At 40.9% G+C, this 17,203-nt stretch overlaps 2 protein-coding genes across 2 annotated transcripts; both read left to right on the forward strand.

Annotated features, from left to right (window-relative positions):
• Positions 1-10,595: 10,595 nt before the first annotated feature.
• LOC140864653 (uncharacterized) lies at positions 10,596-11,923 on the forward strand. Its single transcript, XM_073268945.1, has 4 exons — positions 10,596-10,968; positions 11,089-11,340; positions 11,430-11,589; positions 11,675-11,923. Exons 1-4 carry the CDS (start codon positions 10,717-10,719, stop codon positions 11,851-11,853), a joined length of 843 nt encoding a protein of 280 aa, XP_073125046.1. The 5' UTR covers positions 10,596-10,716; the 3' UTR covers positions 11,854-11,923.
• Positions 11,924-12,066: 143 nt separating this feature from the next.
• Positions 12,067-15,700, forward strand: LOC140864652 (conserved oligomeric Golgi complex subunit 4). The gene is made up of 2 exons (XM_073268944.1): positions 12,067-14,057; positions 14,977-15,700. Exons 1-2 carry the CDS (start codon positions 12,447-12,449, stop codon positions 15,604-15,606), a joined length of 2,241 nt encoding a protein of 746 aa, XP_073125045.1. The 5' UTR covers positions 12,067-12,446; the 3' UTR covers positions 15,607-15,700.
• Positions 15,701-17,203: the final 1,503 nt, after the last annotated feature.

Consider the following 17,203-nt stretch of genomic DNA (forward strand, 5'->3'; position numbering starts at 1 on the left):
TTTGGAACCTTGGGCACGGACCTGGGCACAGAAGGTGCACGAGGTCCGTGTAGAAAACAGAAACTTGGGATTTTAGTGTATCGATTAGCACGGACCCGAACATAGAGGTGGCACGGGGTCCGTGTACTTTGCAGCCTCAGATTTGGCACTACAGGTTAATGAACGGACCCATGCATGGAGTCCGTGTATATTAAAAAAATTAAAAATTTTGTTGTCTTGATTTTATTATCCCACATTAAATCATGATCAATGATTAATTGTAGCGACCCTACCCGGATCCACTACCTAATCAGAGTGATTAGCGCAAGCAACAATAATTAAAGCGTTAAATAGCGGATAATTCCAAAGTACAACAAATCCAATCGGCATAATACAATCGACGATAGAAACAGTGTATAATTCTTTATACAACCAAATCGAAATTAGGGTATCAGAATCCCTAACAAACTACCTCTGCACGGTAGCAACCTCAACCCTGCTGGGAACCACCGGACCGTCCAGCCTCAGACCTGACCCACCACAAGGTGTCCCAAAACACGAAACATAAATGGCATGAGCGACTACGCTCAATACGGAAGCAATGATATAAATACAAATATGAGCATGCACATGACTTTAAAAATCAGGGTTAAATCACTTTACTCATGGCGCCTGGAATACACAGTACCGGGCAAGAGAGCGACTCCGCGTGGTACTCGTATATTCCCAAGACACGAATCCTCATAAAGAATCGCCTCGACTGATGGAAACTGTCATGACTCACATCATACCCGATGCAGTCTCCGTAAAAACATATGCATGTGCAAAAACAGTAAAACATAGCCAATACAGCACATACATCATGCATCACACACATATGTATAAATATCATGCCGGTTATCTCGGTCAGTACTTACGTACCTCTAACACTGTAGGTCAACTCCTAGCACACCCGTCTAGGTCCAAAGCCTACAAGTCTGCTCTACTGCGTCTACACATGCAAAAGTCCATGCATCACTATAAACGCTCTAAAAGCCTTAACTAAGCTATTGCATACTCCTAAATATTTTTAGGAAGCCAAATTATACCTTCGTCCGTCGTCAGCCCGCTGGTGTAGAATCGCCTCAAAACTTAGGCACACCTCCGCTACGACGCCGGGATTGCTAGGCAACTTCCGGATTCCCAATAGGATGCCTAGAACTCCGTAGATCTAAGTAAGAAGGTTCGAAAACCAGAGAAAAAGAGAGAAATTGGTGCACAGAATGAGGGCTCGGACCCCTTATTTATAAACGGCGATCGGAACGTCCGATCCCTCATCGGAACGTCCGATCGCGAACGGAGCGTCCGATCGTGACATCGGAACGTCCGATGTCACCTCACGTGCATAAGCAGTAACGTCATCTTGCTGACGTCGGTGATGACGCCAACCCTGGCCAGAACGGAACGTCCGATCCAGATCGGAGCTTCCGATCTGTGCTTCGGAGCTTCCGATCCACTTCGAATAATTTTAGGCAAAAACCTTGATTAATTGCGGGTCACTACATTCTCCCCCACTTAAGAAATTTCGTCCTCAAAATTACATTTTAAGGAAAACATAGAACGCAAAATCAATGCTCTTATTACAACTGAACAATATACATTCGATACAACAGAGTACAAAATCTTAAAACAACTCAGGGTGCTCGGCTAACATCCGACTCTCCAACTCCCAAGTAGCTTCCTCTGTACCTCTGCGTTGCCACTGTACCATAACCAATGGTATTCGCTTGTTACGAAGTACCTTGTCCTTCCTGTCAAGAATCCGCATGGGTTTCTCCACATATGATAGATCCCGATCTACCTTTACCTCGGTCGGATGCAAAATATGCGACTCGTCCGCCACATACTGCCTCAACAAGGACACGTGGAACACATCGTGGATCTCCGAAAGATTTGGTGGCAAGGTTAGACGATAAGCCACGTCTCCAACTTTCTCGAGAATCTCGAAAGGAACAATAAATCTTGGTGACAACTTACCCTTGAGACCAAACCTCATCACCTTTCGGAAAGGTGATACACGCAAGAATACATACTCTCCTTCTTCAAAATGAAGTGGCCTGCGGTGAGTGTTCGCGTAGCTAGCCTGTCGATCCTGGGATGCCTTAATCCTGCGTCGGATCAATTCTACTGCATCAGTCATCTGCTGAATCATCTGAGGACCCTCCACCTGCCGCTCACCAACCTCGTCCCAAAACAAAGGTGTACGACAACGACGTCCATAAAGAGCCTCAAATGGTGCCATGCCAATGCTGCTATGGTAGCTATTGTTATAAGCGAACTCCACCAATGGCAAATGATCGTGCCATGCTAGGCCAAAATCCATTACGGTAGCTCGAAGCATGTCCTCGAGAGTACGGATAGTCCTCTCCGATTGTCCATCAGTCTCTGGATGATACGCTGTGCTCAAACTCAAAGTGGTACCAAGAGCACGCTGAAAACTCCCCCAAAATCTTGAGGTGAAACGAGGATCTCTGTCGCTCACAATACTCAGTGGAATACCATGCAAACGGACAATTTCTTGCACATACAGCCGTGCCATCCTGTCAAAGGTGAAATCCCAGTTATATGGTAAGAAATGCGCGGATTTCTACAATCGGTCAACAACAACCCAAATCGCGTCGCAATTCCTGGAAGACATAGGCAAGTGGGTGACAAAGTCCATCGTCACATGCTCCCACTTCCACTCAGGAATATCGAGATTGTGAAGTAGACCTCTGGGTCGACGATACTCTGCCTTGACCTGCTGACACACAAGGCATCGGGACACGAACTGATAAACGCTGCGCTTCATTCCTTTTCACCAAAATCGAGTACGTAGATCCTTGTACATCTTCATGCTGCCAGGATGTACTGAGAACCTACTATGATGAGCTTGCGATAAGATCTCGTCTCTAAGTGTGGAATCATTAGGCACAACCACATGGCCAGAAAGACACAACAAACCATCCGCCTGAAAATGGAAACCAGCTGAATTCTTACCCTCAGTAAATCGGGCCAATCTCTGCATCTTGGGATCAACACCCTGTGCCTCACGAATACGTCTATACAAGGCTGGCTCGGCAAGCACAGACGCAACACGAACTCCCTGTTGTTCCTTCTTATGACGGAAAGTGAAACCCAAGGAACAACACTCTTCGACCATTCGTGACACTGCACTGGTACGAAGGGAACTCAAATAAATCTTGCGACTAAGCGCATCAGCAACCGGATTAGAAGATCCTGGATGGTAATTGATTTCGCAATCATAGTCCTTCAGCAAGTCCATCCAACGGTGCTGTCGCATGTTCAACTCTGCCTGAGTGAACAGGTACTTCAAACTCTTATGATCAGTAAAAATCTGGAATCGTTCACCGTACAAATAATGACGCCATATCTTCAGAGCAAAGACAATGGCTGCAAGCTCTAGATCATGTACGGGATAATTCCCCTCGTGAGTCTTTAGTTGCCTGGAGGCATAGGCAATCACATGCCCATTTTGAGTCAACACACACCCCAAACCCTGAAGAGAAGCATCGGTGTGGACTATGAAACCACCAGATCCAGTCGGCAAGGATAGCACTGGAGTAGTCGTCAATCTACATCTCAACTCACGAAAACTGTCTTCGCACGCGGAAGACCACTCAAAAGAAACATCCTTTCGTGTCAACTGTGTCAAAGGCCTGGCTATCTGAGAGAAATTCTCCACGAATCGACGGTAGTATCCGGCCAATCACAAGAAACTACAAATCTCAGATGCTGTCGTCGGGCGCGACCAATTAAGAATAGCATCTGTCTTGCTAGGATCCACTGATACTCCATCTCTAGAAATGACATGACCAAGGAACACAACTCGGTCAATCCAGAAGTCACACTTGCTGAGCTTAGCATACAACTGATGTTCTCGCAAGGTCTGTAAAACAGTACGAAGATGAAAGGCATGCCCATCCATGCTACGAGAATACACAAGGATGTCATCGATGAACACTACAATGAACTTATCCAAGAGCTCTCGGAAAACCCTGTTCATCAAATCCATGAAAACAGCTGGAGCATTTGTCAGACCAAATGGTATCACTAAGAACTCATAGTGCCCATATCGAGTACGAAATGCTGTCTTCGAAACATCCTCGTCTCTAACTCGCAACTGATGATACCCAGAACGCAAGTCGATCTTGGAATAGACAGAAGTACCCTGCAATTGATCAAACAGATCGTCAATCCGCGGGAGAGGATACTTGTTCTTTACTGTCACTTTGTTCAACTGACGATAGTCAATGCACAAACGCATCGAACCATCCTTCTTCTTGACGAATAGAACCGGGGCTCCCCAAGGTGAAACACTGGGTCGAATTTAGCCCTTATCAAGAAGATCCTGCAACTGCTGCTGCAACTCTCTTATCTCAGATGGAGCTAATCGGTACGGTGCTCGGGAAATCGGCGCTGTCCCTGGAAACAAGTCAATGCCAAACTCGATCTCTCGCACAGGTGGTAACCCTGGAATCTCGTCGGGAAACACATCCGGAAACTCACTGACTACTGGTATCTCCTCCATGTCCGAACCCTCTAAGGATGCATCAATCGCATAGATCAGGTAGCCTTCCCCGCCAGACTCTAAAGCACGTCGGGCTTTCAGAGCAGAAACCACTGGCATCAGGGGTCGCTCTCCCTCACCATAGAAATACCAAGCATCCTCAGCCTCGGGGCGAAACTGGACAAATCTCTGGTAGCAATCCACTACCGCTCGATACGAAGTCAAAAGATCAATCCCGATTGTAAGGCCAGGGATTAATTAGAAATTAATCCGAATTTATTTAATTTTAATCCGAGTATATTTAATTTGGGAATATTTGGAGTTTTGGATTTAAATTCTAATATTCTTAAATTATTTAGGGTTGAAATTGAAGTAAAATAAGGGCCGAGGACCAAATTGCAATTATTGAAGAGTTGATGGACCAAATTGCAATTATCTTATAACTTATCAGATTTTAAGTTTATTAGTCAGCATGAAACGTGTACTTCATTAGATAATTCAGAATTATGAACAGAGGAATCGATTTCTTCTATTTTCTTTGAGTTCTTGATCTTCAAACCCTTATAACTTTTGCTCCGGGTATCCGATTTCGATTCCGAAAAGTGTTTTGGAATCCTTACAACGAGGGCTTCGATCTCGTATACGTTTTATGTTATGTTTTATGGATTTCGAAATTGATATGTGGCAAAGATCAGATTCTGAAATTTTGGAATTGTGCTTGGTGTTCTATCGTTTGAATATGCAACACCGGAATTGATGAGCTTATGTTATTGTGTCCAAATATGATCTCCAGCTTATGATTGTAGATTATAGCTATTTCAATGAAGATTTGAATGAGTTATATCAGCTGGTTTGTGAAATATATCTATAAGTTTGAATGATATTGAAAAGAGAAATGATTTCGAAGTCGGGATTACGTCGGTTACCGAATTAAAATCGCTATGTTGTTTAATCGAGTTTTGGAACTATTTTGATAGCCGAATTCTGAGTTGAAGTTGTTATTGAGATGTTATCAATGTTATAGTATTTTTTTTATTCAGTTTCAGTCAAGTTTGGAAGGCCAACAACACGAGACGCCGACTTTGAACTGAATAAAGTTGATTGAGGTTTGAAGTGCTTTTGATTGATGAAATCTTGATGGTTTTGACTCGTTTCTGAAATGATAGGTTGATATGAAGTTTGATATATGTGTTTTGATTATATCTTACAGATTTGAAGAGTTCAGAACCTCGATAAACGAAGGTATAATGACGACATCGCGAAGTAGGGACTTTGAAACTCAAGAACGATTATCTTTGAGTTGGCCTGCAAAAATCACATACTTGTTTATGTTTTTTTTTGATTGTGGTGTTGTCGATCCATCTCAGGTAGTGGATCTTTATATTCGAGTTAAAATGATGCTATATCGAATTGATTCTAAGCCAAGGTTGTGGTTAACCTTATTTACGAGTCGTTTACGAATTCGTTAGATGGATATCCATGTCAAGATCATTTATGATTCTTGATGGCTTCGAAGTTATATGAATCAATTCGTAGTTAAAGCGTTTGAGTACTCTATTTGTTGAATTGAGTTTTAAATAGAGTCGATATGATTTATTTAACGCTTTCAATATGTTGGTTATACTGAGAATTGTATCTCATCGGAGTTTATCCAGCTGTTGTTTTTTTTTTTTTGTATGTGTGCATGACAACAGAGAGGGCAGGAGCTGATCATCGACGTCATTGACAGCTGGGAGAGAGTCTAGCATGTGAGGACTCGGGTTGTAGAAAACGTAGTGAACTCTAGAAGCATGAAACTTTGGTTTAGATCATATGTATGAAGTTGGAATACTTGATGTCGTTTATCGAACTTTAGCGACTTGTTGTTGTAATAAAATGCATGTATAAATGCTTGAGGTTTTGTTTATAAGTTTATGCATATTTTGAAATTGATATATCATTTTTTGGAATGATTTTTGAGTATTGAATTGGAAGGAATCGATTTTGACAGAAAAATGTGTTCTGCAGAATTTCTGAAAAACAGGGGCCGCTCGATCCGTAGGAATTGACGGATCGAGCGAGCATGGTATTTTGACAAACAGAGAATTCGAAGTTGTGGCTCGCTCGATCCACAGAAGTTGACGGATCGAGCGAGGCCAAAATGTTTTCCATCCGAGAGCTGAGCAATTGTGCTCGCTCGATCGGGCATTTTTCACCGATCGAGCGAGGCACTGTTTATTAAAAAAAAAAAAAATTTTTTTTTTACTTGGCTCTTGGTTTCTTTAGTTGATGTTTAATGAATGATTATCTATTCATTACTTGCCCTAATTGAGATTAGCAACCCGAGGTCCCCACACCGATGATACCATCAAAGTCATCCATTGCTAAAACCATCAGGTTAGCGCTCAACAGATGTCCCTCAAATCCCAAAAACCCAAAACAAGACGCTTAGCTAAGACTTCCTGACCCATCGGAGTCGAAACCGCTAACAAGACGTCTAAGAAAACAAAAGGTAATCTATGCCTCTTAACAATCTCTCTTCATGTGACCCTCCTGGCCGCACTGAAAACAAACACCAGTGATATGAGGATACGGTCCTGGGTAATGCTTCCGTTTGCACTGACGACAACATCGTGAATCACCAAAACGATGAACACCGCCAGATCCGGAAGAAGAAGAAGAAGTACCACCCTGTCTCTTAAAAGACTGGGCCCTTGGACCCAAAGAGCTAGATGGTCTGGATGCAGAAGATCCGAAAGTCCTGTTCCTCTGCAGACTGTCCTCTGCCTGGTGACAATTGTTCACCAAATTCTCGAAGTTCCTCTCTCTGCCCACGACAACCAACTGATGAATGTCAGGGTTAAGGCCCTGAAGAAATAGATCGTGCATCGTCTCTGAGCTACTCGCAATATGGGGACTGAAAGAAAGAAGCTCAAAGAATTTCTGCTGGTACTCATCATGGTCATAGTACCCTGTCGCAAACTTAGCAACTCGCTCGCCTTCGTCTGACGCAAAGCTGGAGGAAAGTAATGCTTCTCGAAGGAAGACTTAAACTCAGCCCAAGTAGCGGTACCCCTGGCGGCAATAAACGGAGTAGAAGTAGCTCTCCACCACCTCTTCGCATTTCCCTCTAGAACAAAAGCTAAAGTCTCCATCTTCTGGGCTTCAGTACACTGATACTCCCGAAAACAACTCTTCATACGCTCCAACCAGTCCTCAGCAACTGCAGGAGCCTCGCCACCCACCAATGGCTTAGGAGCCATCTGAAGAAAACGGTTCATACTAAGACGTCTATGATCCTCATGATGATGTCTATGGTGATGTCTCCTTGGTGGATCACCCCAACGACCACCGCTAGCCTGACTCTCGTAATCATCATCTGCCATCTGTCAATAACAACAGACAACTCTTAAAATCCGCTTTACTAATTCCCAGTTGCAATGCGCTCTGATACCAATAAATGTAGCGACCCTACCCGGATCCACTACCTAATCAGAGTGATTAGCGCAAGCAACAATAATTAAAGCGTTAAATAGCAGATAATTCCAAAGTACAACAAATCCAATCGGCAGAATACAACCGACGATAGAAACAGTGTATAATTCTTTATACAACCAAATCGAAATTAGGGTATCAGAATCCCTAACAAACTACCTCTGCACGGTAGCAACCTCAACCCTGCTGGGAACCACCGGGACCGTCCAGCCTCAGACCTGACCCGCCACAAGGTGTCCCAAAACACGAAACATAAAGGGCGTGAGCGACTACGCTCAATACGGAAGCAATGATATAAATACAAATATGAGCATGCACATGACTTTAAAAATCAGGGTTAAATCACTTTACTCATGGCGCCTGGAATACACAGTACCGGGCAAGTGAGCGACTCCGCGTGGTACTCGTATATTTCCAAGACACGAATCCTCAGGAAGAATCGCCTTGGCTGATGGAAACTGTCATGACTCACATCATGCCCGATGCAGTCTCCGTAAAAACATATGCATGTGCTAAAAACAGTAAAACATAGCCAATACAGCACATACATCATACATCACACACATATGTATAAATATCATGGCGGCTATCTCGGTCAGTACTTACGTACCTCTAACACTGCAGGTCAACTCCTAGCACACCCGTCTAGGTCCAAAGCCTACAAGTCTGCTCTACTGCGTCTACACATGCAAAAGTCCATGCATCACTATAAACGCTCTAAAAGCCTTAACTAAGCTATTGCATACTCCTAAATATTTTTAGGATGCCAAATTATACCTTCGTCCGTCGTTAGCCCGCTAGTGTAGAATCGCCTCAAAACTTAGGCACACCTCCGCTACGACGCCGGGATCGCTAGGCAACTTTCGGATTCCCAATAGGATGCCTAGAACTCCTTAGATCTAAGTAAGAAGGTTCGAAAACCAGAGAAAAGGAGGGAAATTGGTGCACAGAATGAGGGCTCGGACCCCTTATTTATAAACGGCGATCGGAACGTCTGATCCCTCATCGGAACGTCCGATCGCGAACGGAGCGTCCGATCGTGACATCGGAACGTCCGATGTCACCTCACGTGCGTAAGCAGTGACATCATCTTGCTGACGTCGGTGATGACGCCAGCCCTAGCCAGAACGGAACGTCCGATCCTCCAACGGAACGTCCGATCCAGATCGGAGCTTCCGATCTGTGCTTCGGAGCTTCCGATCTACTTTGGATAATTTTAGGCAAAAACCTTGATTAATTGCGGGTCACTACATTAATTTGCCATAAAATAAGATTAGTAACCCGAGATCCCCACAATTTGGGTCTGTCTTACTGAGATGGATAAAGTTAACCATGACAATAAACTACTGCATTTGCGAAAGAACTCTTCGAAAAGATGAGAAATCTTCTTTGGAACAACAAGCTTCCAGGGAGTAAAGAAACTCGCCGAAAGTTCTGCAACATGGCTCATGTGGGAAGATGGTCAGAGGTTATCTGCCCAGAATGCCCAAACTAAAAGGAGTCTGAATTTGGAAAAAGCTTCCGACCCCAAACAGATCGAAAAGAATTTTTCGAGGCAAGCAAAGGTGGTCAGGGACCATCAAAGATGCGTTTTTCCCGGGGACCATTGCAAAAGCAAAAGATGCCCCGACAACAATAAAGCAGACGTGTGAGGAAAATAAAGCCAAAAGGAAAAGGAAGGCACGTGACTCCTCCATTAGCAAAAGATGCCATCAATAATAGTATAAAAAAGACAAGAAAGATAGTTATAAGATTCCCTGAAGTTTCTCGGTGAAACGAGTGGAACCACGACTATAAATACAGACATTCAAGGAAGCTGAAAACATCAATCATTCCTTTCAGTTTTCTTACAAATAAATTGTTGTAATATTTTTTTCTAAGTTTGTAATAAATATTTCAAGTTTTTATGTATTTCAAGAACAAGACTACCATGAGTAGCTAAAACAAGTTATCTCCTCCTCTTAAAAGGAGTTGATTTATGTAATAATATAATGTCTGAATAAATTTCTCTAAAGCTCTTGTTCTTCTATGCTTATATTTTATAATTAAGCTTTTATACCCTAGGACTTAAGGTAGAAAACGAATTAAGACTGTGTAGGGTGTCGTTGAAGGAACTTGCGTCAGAAACCATCTGTTGCGACAGCGTGGTGTGAGGAGCACTTCGCAAAACTCGACATGTATGACCCGAAGACATTTTGGTCAAAAAGGTATTCAAGATTAATTCATTATACGAAAGCATGTTGGACCCTAATACATAGTATATCGGATGAAAACCTTGCGTAACCGTTAGTCATGCATGGCCTGTACTGGTTCGATATGTAAAACAATGTCACGTACAAATGATTAGTTACTAATTAAATTATTACTTCAAAATTAGGAACATAGAGTGAAAACAAAGAAATTGGTGTGTAAGAAGTTAAGAAAAACAAAAAATGTTTGATAAAAAAAGAATTTTAAATAATTTGCCCCTAAAAAAAAATAACCAATCAATATTTACATTTTCAAATAATCGCTCGATTCATGGTGATGTTCACGCTCGCTAATTACTGTGTAAATCCGAGGAACCCTCGAGAGAACACACGTACTGGTCTAAATCCCCACCAATCTACGACAGCCAAACTTGTCCTCATCTTCCTTATCCTTAATCGCCTACCCATTCCACCACTGCGTCTGCCACGCACACCCCCCCCCTCTGTGTAATCCTCCGGCCAACAATGGCGGCAGCTACCCTCAGCCTTCCGAAGCTAATCCCCACCCACCCCATCACCAGAAGGCTACCACAAATCCATCCCAAATCACTGCCTACTCCAACCCTCGACACCAATCCACAATCGCAAAACCAAACCCACTCCAAAGATTTATGCTTGAACCCCGAAATACTCCCCCATCAGTCATTCTTGTTTCAACTCAAATCGGCTTCTCTCCCCCTCACAGCACTCGCATTGCCTTTCCTTTTAGAACCCCAGGCATGAATGTCGTGTTCTTGAATATGCACAGTGTGTGTGTGTGTTTGTGTGTATAATTTTTCTTTTTCTTTGTAAATGCGTATAATAATGTACATGTATATGCATCAAATAATTAAACAGGATGCGGCTGCTGTTGGAGGGGAATTCGGGATTCTTGAAGGGAGATCGTTTGCTCTGATTCATCCTATCGTGATGAGTGGGCTGTTTCTGTATACTCTGTATGCTGGATATCTCGGGTGGCAATGGAGGAGAGTTCGCACCATTCAAGATGAGATTAATGTGCTGAAGAAGCAAGTGATCAAGCCTGAGGATGGAGACCAAGCACCCCCCGAGCCATCGCCTCTCGAGGCCAAGATCCAGCAACTCACTGAGGTTTGGTTAATTGATCAAGACACCAATTCCTCAATGTACATGTTGTTTTGGAATTTGGTTAAATTGATGAATTAGTACCGATAATCCAGGAAAGGAAGGAGCTGATTAAAGGGTCATACAGAGACAAACACTTCAATGCTGGCTCCATATTGCTGGGATTTGGAGTGTTTGAAGCAATCTTTGGAGGGGTCAACACCTGGTTCAGGACTGGAAAGCTCTTCCCCGGACCTCATTTATTCGCCGGAGCAGGTGCGATCTAGAGACGTACACTTGAGCTCTTACCTCTTGTCCTTACCCTGTTTGTTGTTCTTGTGTTGTTTATGAATATGATCAGCTATAACGGTTCTATGGGCGGCGGCGGCATCGTTGGTGGCTCCGATGCAGAAAGGGAATGAAACGGCCAGAAGTCTTCACATTGCTTTGAATTCTTTGAATGTACTCCTCTTCGTCTCCCAGATTCCCACTGGAATCGACATCGTCTTCAAAGTTTTCGAATTCACCACTTGGCCCTGAATTAATATTTTGTGTGTTCACAATCAAATCTTGTTGCAGATTAATGTTCAATCTTCGATTATTTGATTTAGCCATCTCTCGTCGATTTATATATATATATATATAGAACAGCGACTCGGCACACCCAACACATGTGTATCTAAAATATGAATAAGAATGAAATGCGTGGTTGTGGAATGAAAGTAAGATGCAAATTTTGGTGACGGGTCGTAGAGTATGATCAGATATAAGTAGTGAAGATTATGAAATTTATTTTGCAAAGAGAAATTATGTTTAAATATTTTTAAACAGTACACGGTGGAAGCAAGATATAAAATTGCGGAGACATGAAATGTCGGTTATGACTCATGGCATCAAGAACACGAAATAATTTCATTTAAAAGACAATTCTTTTAAGAACATTTTTTTTGGACCAAAATTTTAGGAACAATTTAAAAGATATTTTGTAAATTATGATATATCACTATTTTATCTTTAAAAATTTACTATTTTTGGAATTTTTTAAAATGTATATGTAGTATCTGTGCTTGATTTTGCTTTCAGAAGAACTTTGTTCCGAAGAGTCTACGAGTCGTCTACTTGCGATACGACTCATGGCATCTACACCGATGAGTGAGGCGGACGCCGACGCTTCTAGCGGCGGCGTCGCCACCATCAATTCGTTGTCAGTAGAATTCGGCACGGCGGAAGCGCTTGAACACGTGCGGAAACTGACGGACGTGGGAGCCATGACGCGTCTCCTTCACCAATGCATTGCCTATCAGCGAGCCCTAGATCTGGAGCTTGAATCTCTACTTTCTCAGCGCTCCGATTTGGATCTCCAGCTCTCGAATCTCCACAAATCGACCGAGGTTTTGGAGATAGTGAAGGCTGACTCTGAGTACATGCTCTCCAACGTCTCCTTCACCTCCGCGCTCGCCGATCAGGTGTCCGCCAAAGTCCGCCAGCTCGACCTCGCTCAATCGAGAGTTCAAGACACGCTCTTCAGAATCGATGCCATCGTCGACCGATCCAACTGCCTGGACGGCGTTCACAAATCTCTCCTCGCCGAGGATTTCGAATCCGCGGCATCGTTCATCCAGACATTCCTCCAAATTGATTCCAAATTCAAAGACTCCTCAACCGCGGATCAGCGCGAGCAGCTCCTCTCCTACAAGAAGCAATTGGAAGGCATCGCCAAGAAGAAGCTTTCCTATGCGGTAGATCAACGGGATCATCCCACTATTCTCCGCTTTATCAGGCTCTACAGGCCTCTCGGTCTCGAAGAGGAAGGCTTACAGATTTATGTTCAATACCTGAGAAAGGTAATTTCCGTGAGATCGAGAATGGAATTTGAGCAATTGGTTGAACTTATGGAGCAATCGAATAATAACAGTAACGTGAATTTCGTTTCTTGTTTGACGAATTTGTTTAAAGACATTGTGTTGGCTATTGAGGAAAATAATTCAATTTTGAGTGATTTGTGTGGTGAGGATGGTATTGTTTATGCCATTTGCGAGCTCCAGGAGGAATGTGATTCGCGGGGTTCTGTCATTTTGAAGAAGTATATGGAGTATAGGAAATTGGCCAAATTGACATCTGAGATTAATTCATATAAGAACAGTTTGCTCTCTGCTGGGGTGGAAGGGCCAGAACCTAGAGAAGTTGAGCTGTACCTGGAAGAGATACTGTCATTGACCCAATTGGGTGAAGATTACACAGATTACATGGTTTCAAAAATAAGGAGTTTGACCTCTGTGGATCCAGAGTTAGGACCTCGAGCTACAAAAGCTTTTAGGAGTGGGAATTTCAGTAAAGTTTCGCAGGACATAACTGGTTATTATGTGATCCTGGAAGGATTCTTTATGGTGGAGAATGTGAGGAAAGCAATTGAAATCAATGAGCAGGTGCTCGATAGTCTTACCACATCTATGGTCGATGATGTGTTTTATGTGCTGCAGAGTTGCTGCCGAAGGGCTATTTCTACCTCCAATATTAACTCAGTGATTGCCGTGCTGAGCAGTGCTGTGAGTTTACTTGGGGGCGAATATTGTGAGGCCTTGCAACAAAAGATGAAGGAGCCTAATCTTGGGGCAAAGCTTTTTTTGGGTGGTGTTGGAGTGCAGAAGACAGGAACAGAGATTTCCACTGCCTTGAACAACATGGATGTCAGTAGTGAGTATGCCTTGAAACTTCGCCACGAGATCGAAGAGCAATGCGCTGAGGTACACACAGACTTTGTTTTCCTTTTACTTGTGCTTTTTTATTTTAAATGCCTGGAGTTTTTAAGAAGTTTGGATTTGTTATGCTATATGCTCCATATTTCTGATTTCTGAAGTTATATGGGAGACTATTACAGAAAACTACAGTCAGTGATAAATGTTGGTTGATATACTCGATTTGACTATAAATACCTCACTTGCATTTGGCCTGCAGATTTCTGCTGCTAGCATTATCTTTCAGAATATAGTTTTCAGTAACTTGATGGCCAGAGTGTGAGCAACAATGTATAGGAATGCCTTTAAGGTTTTCAATTTTGTTTGTGGTTAGGATCTTTGCCGGTCATGCTACTCTATCTTGAATAGCTAAATAGATTGTATTTCAATTAAAGAAATTGCTACGTTTTTTTGAAGTACTTTGTTTTGAATCCATGCTTTTGAACATGGAGAAAATGGTTCAAATTTGTAGATGATTAATAGTTGTGATTAGAAACTTCCGTAGAAATCATCATACTTTATTGTTTTTTAAGTTGTATTCAAATTTGAATGCATGGGCAAGATTTTCGGCCCAGACACAGCAAGAATTTCTCGTGTAGCGATTTGTGGCAGGGTAGCATCAATATGACAATATCCTCTTATTTTGACTGTCCAATGTTCATGATTTTTGTTGTAGATGAAATATTTTTTGTTGTTTATACTGAATGTATGCTTTCAAACCCTGGTGGGGTGGCCAACTCCCACTCCCCAGTATACCTTCCTAATGTTAAATAATTATGATGTTCTCAGGGGACATGTGTGAATGCTTTTTTTGGCCAAAATGTATGCCTTAAAAATCATAGCCCATAGGATTCCTGTTCTGTGTTTTCTCCACCATCTTATTCTTGGAAATATGTTGAAAGGACTAACTTCAGTTCCCTTGCATCAGGCATTCTCTGCACCTGCAGATAGAGAGAGAGTTAAATCTTGCTTATCTGAATTAAATGAAATGAGCAACAATTTCAAGCAGGCGCTTACGGTAGGAATGGAGCAACTTGTGTCATCCGTGACACCCCGAATCAGGCCAGTATTAGACAATGTGGCAACAATTAGCTATGAGCTTTCCGAGGCAGAATATGCTGACAACGAGGTGAACGATCCCTGGGTGCAAAGGCTTCTACATGCTGTTGAAACCAACGTGGCATGGCTTCAGCAATTGATGACGACCAACAATTATGACTCGTTTGTACATCTTGTCATCGACTTCATTGTGAAAAGGCTCGAAGTCATCATGATGCAAAAACGATTCAGTCAACTAGGTGGCCTTCAGCTCGATAGAGATACCAGGACCCTAGTCAGTCATTTCTCGAGTATAACCCAGAGGACTGTTCGAGACAAGTTTTCTCGTCTCACGCAGATGGCTACCATCCTAAACTTGGAAAAGGTCTCCGAGATTCTGGATTTCTGGGGAGAGAACTCAGGTCCCATGACCTGGAGACTGACTCCGGCCGAGGTTAGACGAGTATTGAGTCTAAGAGTGGATTTCAAAGCTGAAGCCATAGCAGCTCTCAAATTGTAGCCCCAGCCCTTTGGCTTTCTTTCATCTTCTTTGTATTCTGTACAAGTGTAGCGATTAAGTTTTCAATCAATACTAATCATGATCTTCTTGTTTCTTTTTAACTTTTTGGAGATATATATAAAAAATACGTTATAGCGATTATGAATTTTATTTGATATCTTTTAACCATTTTACTTTTTTTAGATGAAAAAATTGCGTGGCATTAACATAGGAGTGACTTGGTTGAGTTTTTCTTTTTTCAAGTAAACCTTGGTTGAGTATTTGAGTTCCTAAGGATACACATTATGTTGAAGTTAAATAATTTTTCTAATATTTTATAGTTAAAAACTGTACCATAATTAATGAGAAACACTGTCATGTAAAAAAACAAAAACTCTTGTTTGACCTTTTTTCCGGACAAATTGAGATATTGTGTGGGAGGAAACATGTTTTTTTTTTGTCATATTTAAATTTAATTGAAAATATTTGGATTTGCTATTATATCTATTAAATATCTAAATGTATGAATAAAATTTATTATTACTACTAGTAGAAAGATGCACACACACTAAAACAATGATCAAATCAAATAATTTTTACAGAAGAAAATGACGTGAAAGAGAAAGGTAATCGGTTTTTTCAATTTTGAATTTTGAATTTTAAATTTGAAGTTGAACGTGATTACGTGGAAGGATGTGTATTATTCTGACCATTTTGTCTAGATATAATATGAAGTAGAGTGTGATTTTTTAGGGTATACTGGTAATTTGATTTTGGTGTAAGCAAATCGAACCAAATCGATTTCTATGTGGGGCTGAAGTTTATAAGATTATTATTATTATTATTATTATTATTATTATTATTATTATTATTATTATTATTATTATTATTATTATTATTATTATTATTATTATTATTATTTATTTATTTATTTATTTATTTATTTATTTATTTATTACCTATCTAAATGTAAGAATAAAAAGACAAAGTTTTACAATTGTGAATTTACAACTTTGTCTTTTTATTCTACAAAATTTTATGTAAAAGTAAATACATATAATGATATAAATGTAAAAGTTAAATATTGGGTGAGATTTATTTTCATTTAATTTACTAAATAAATAAAATAAACTAAATAAATAACTAAATAAATAAAATAAAAAGAAATATTTTTGTGTGGGATTTATTTTCATTTAATTAACTAAATAAATGAAATAAAAGGAAATATTTTTGTAAAGAAATCAATTTTGGAAAAAGAAAAACAAAATCTATTATTTATCACATATCTAAAAGTGTGAGTAAAAAGGCAAAGTTGTAAATTCACACCTCTCTAAAAGTGAATAAAAGGGCAAAGTTTTAAAATTGTAAATTAACAACTTTGACCTTTTAGTCTACACAATTTTATGTAAAAGTAAATACATATAATGTATAAATGTAAAAGTTAAATATTGGTTAAGACATAAAAGTAAATGTATAAGTTTTTATATAAATAAATGCAAAATACACGACTTACTAATTATTACACATTAAATGCATTCATTAATGAGTATTAGTGGGTTGGTTAGAATAAATAAATCAAAAAAATGTTATAATATAATGTGTCTAAAATAAATTTCCA

This window comes from Henckelia pumila, chromosome 4 (genome assembly GCF_033568475.1).
Source record: "Henckelia pumila isolate YLH828 chromosome 4, ASM3356847v2, whole genome shotgun sequence".
Classification (NCBI taxonomy): Eukaryota; Viridiplantae; Streptophyta; class Magnoliopsida; order Lamiales; family Gesneriaceae; genus Henckelia; species Henckelia pumila.

Bases quoted from the DNA above. Each gene is read 5' to 3' on its own strand.
- LOC140864652 (XM_073268944.1), top strand. From the start codon at position 12,447: ATGGCATCTACACCGATGAGTGAGGCGGACGCCGACGCTTCTAGCGGC. The intron at 14,058-14,976 runs GTACACACAGAC...CCCTTGCATCAG, and splicing joins TCGAAGAGCAATGCGCTGAG to GCATTCTCTGCACCTGCAGA.
- LOC140864653 (XM_073268945.1), top strand. From the start codon at position 10,717: ATGGCGGCAGCTACCCTCAGCCTTCCGAAGCTAATCCCCACCCACCCC. The intron at 10,969-11,088 runs GCATGAATGTCG...ATAATTAAACAG, and splicing joins CTTTCCTTTTAGAACCCCAG to GATGCGGCTGCTGTTGGAGG. The intron at 11,341-11,429 runs GTTTGGTTAATT...CCGATAATCCAG, and splicing joins AGATCCAGCAACTCACTGAG to GAAAGGAAGGAGCTGATTAA.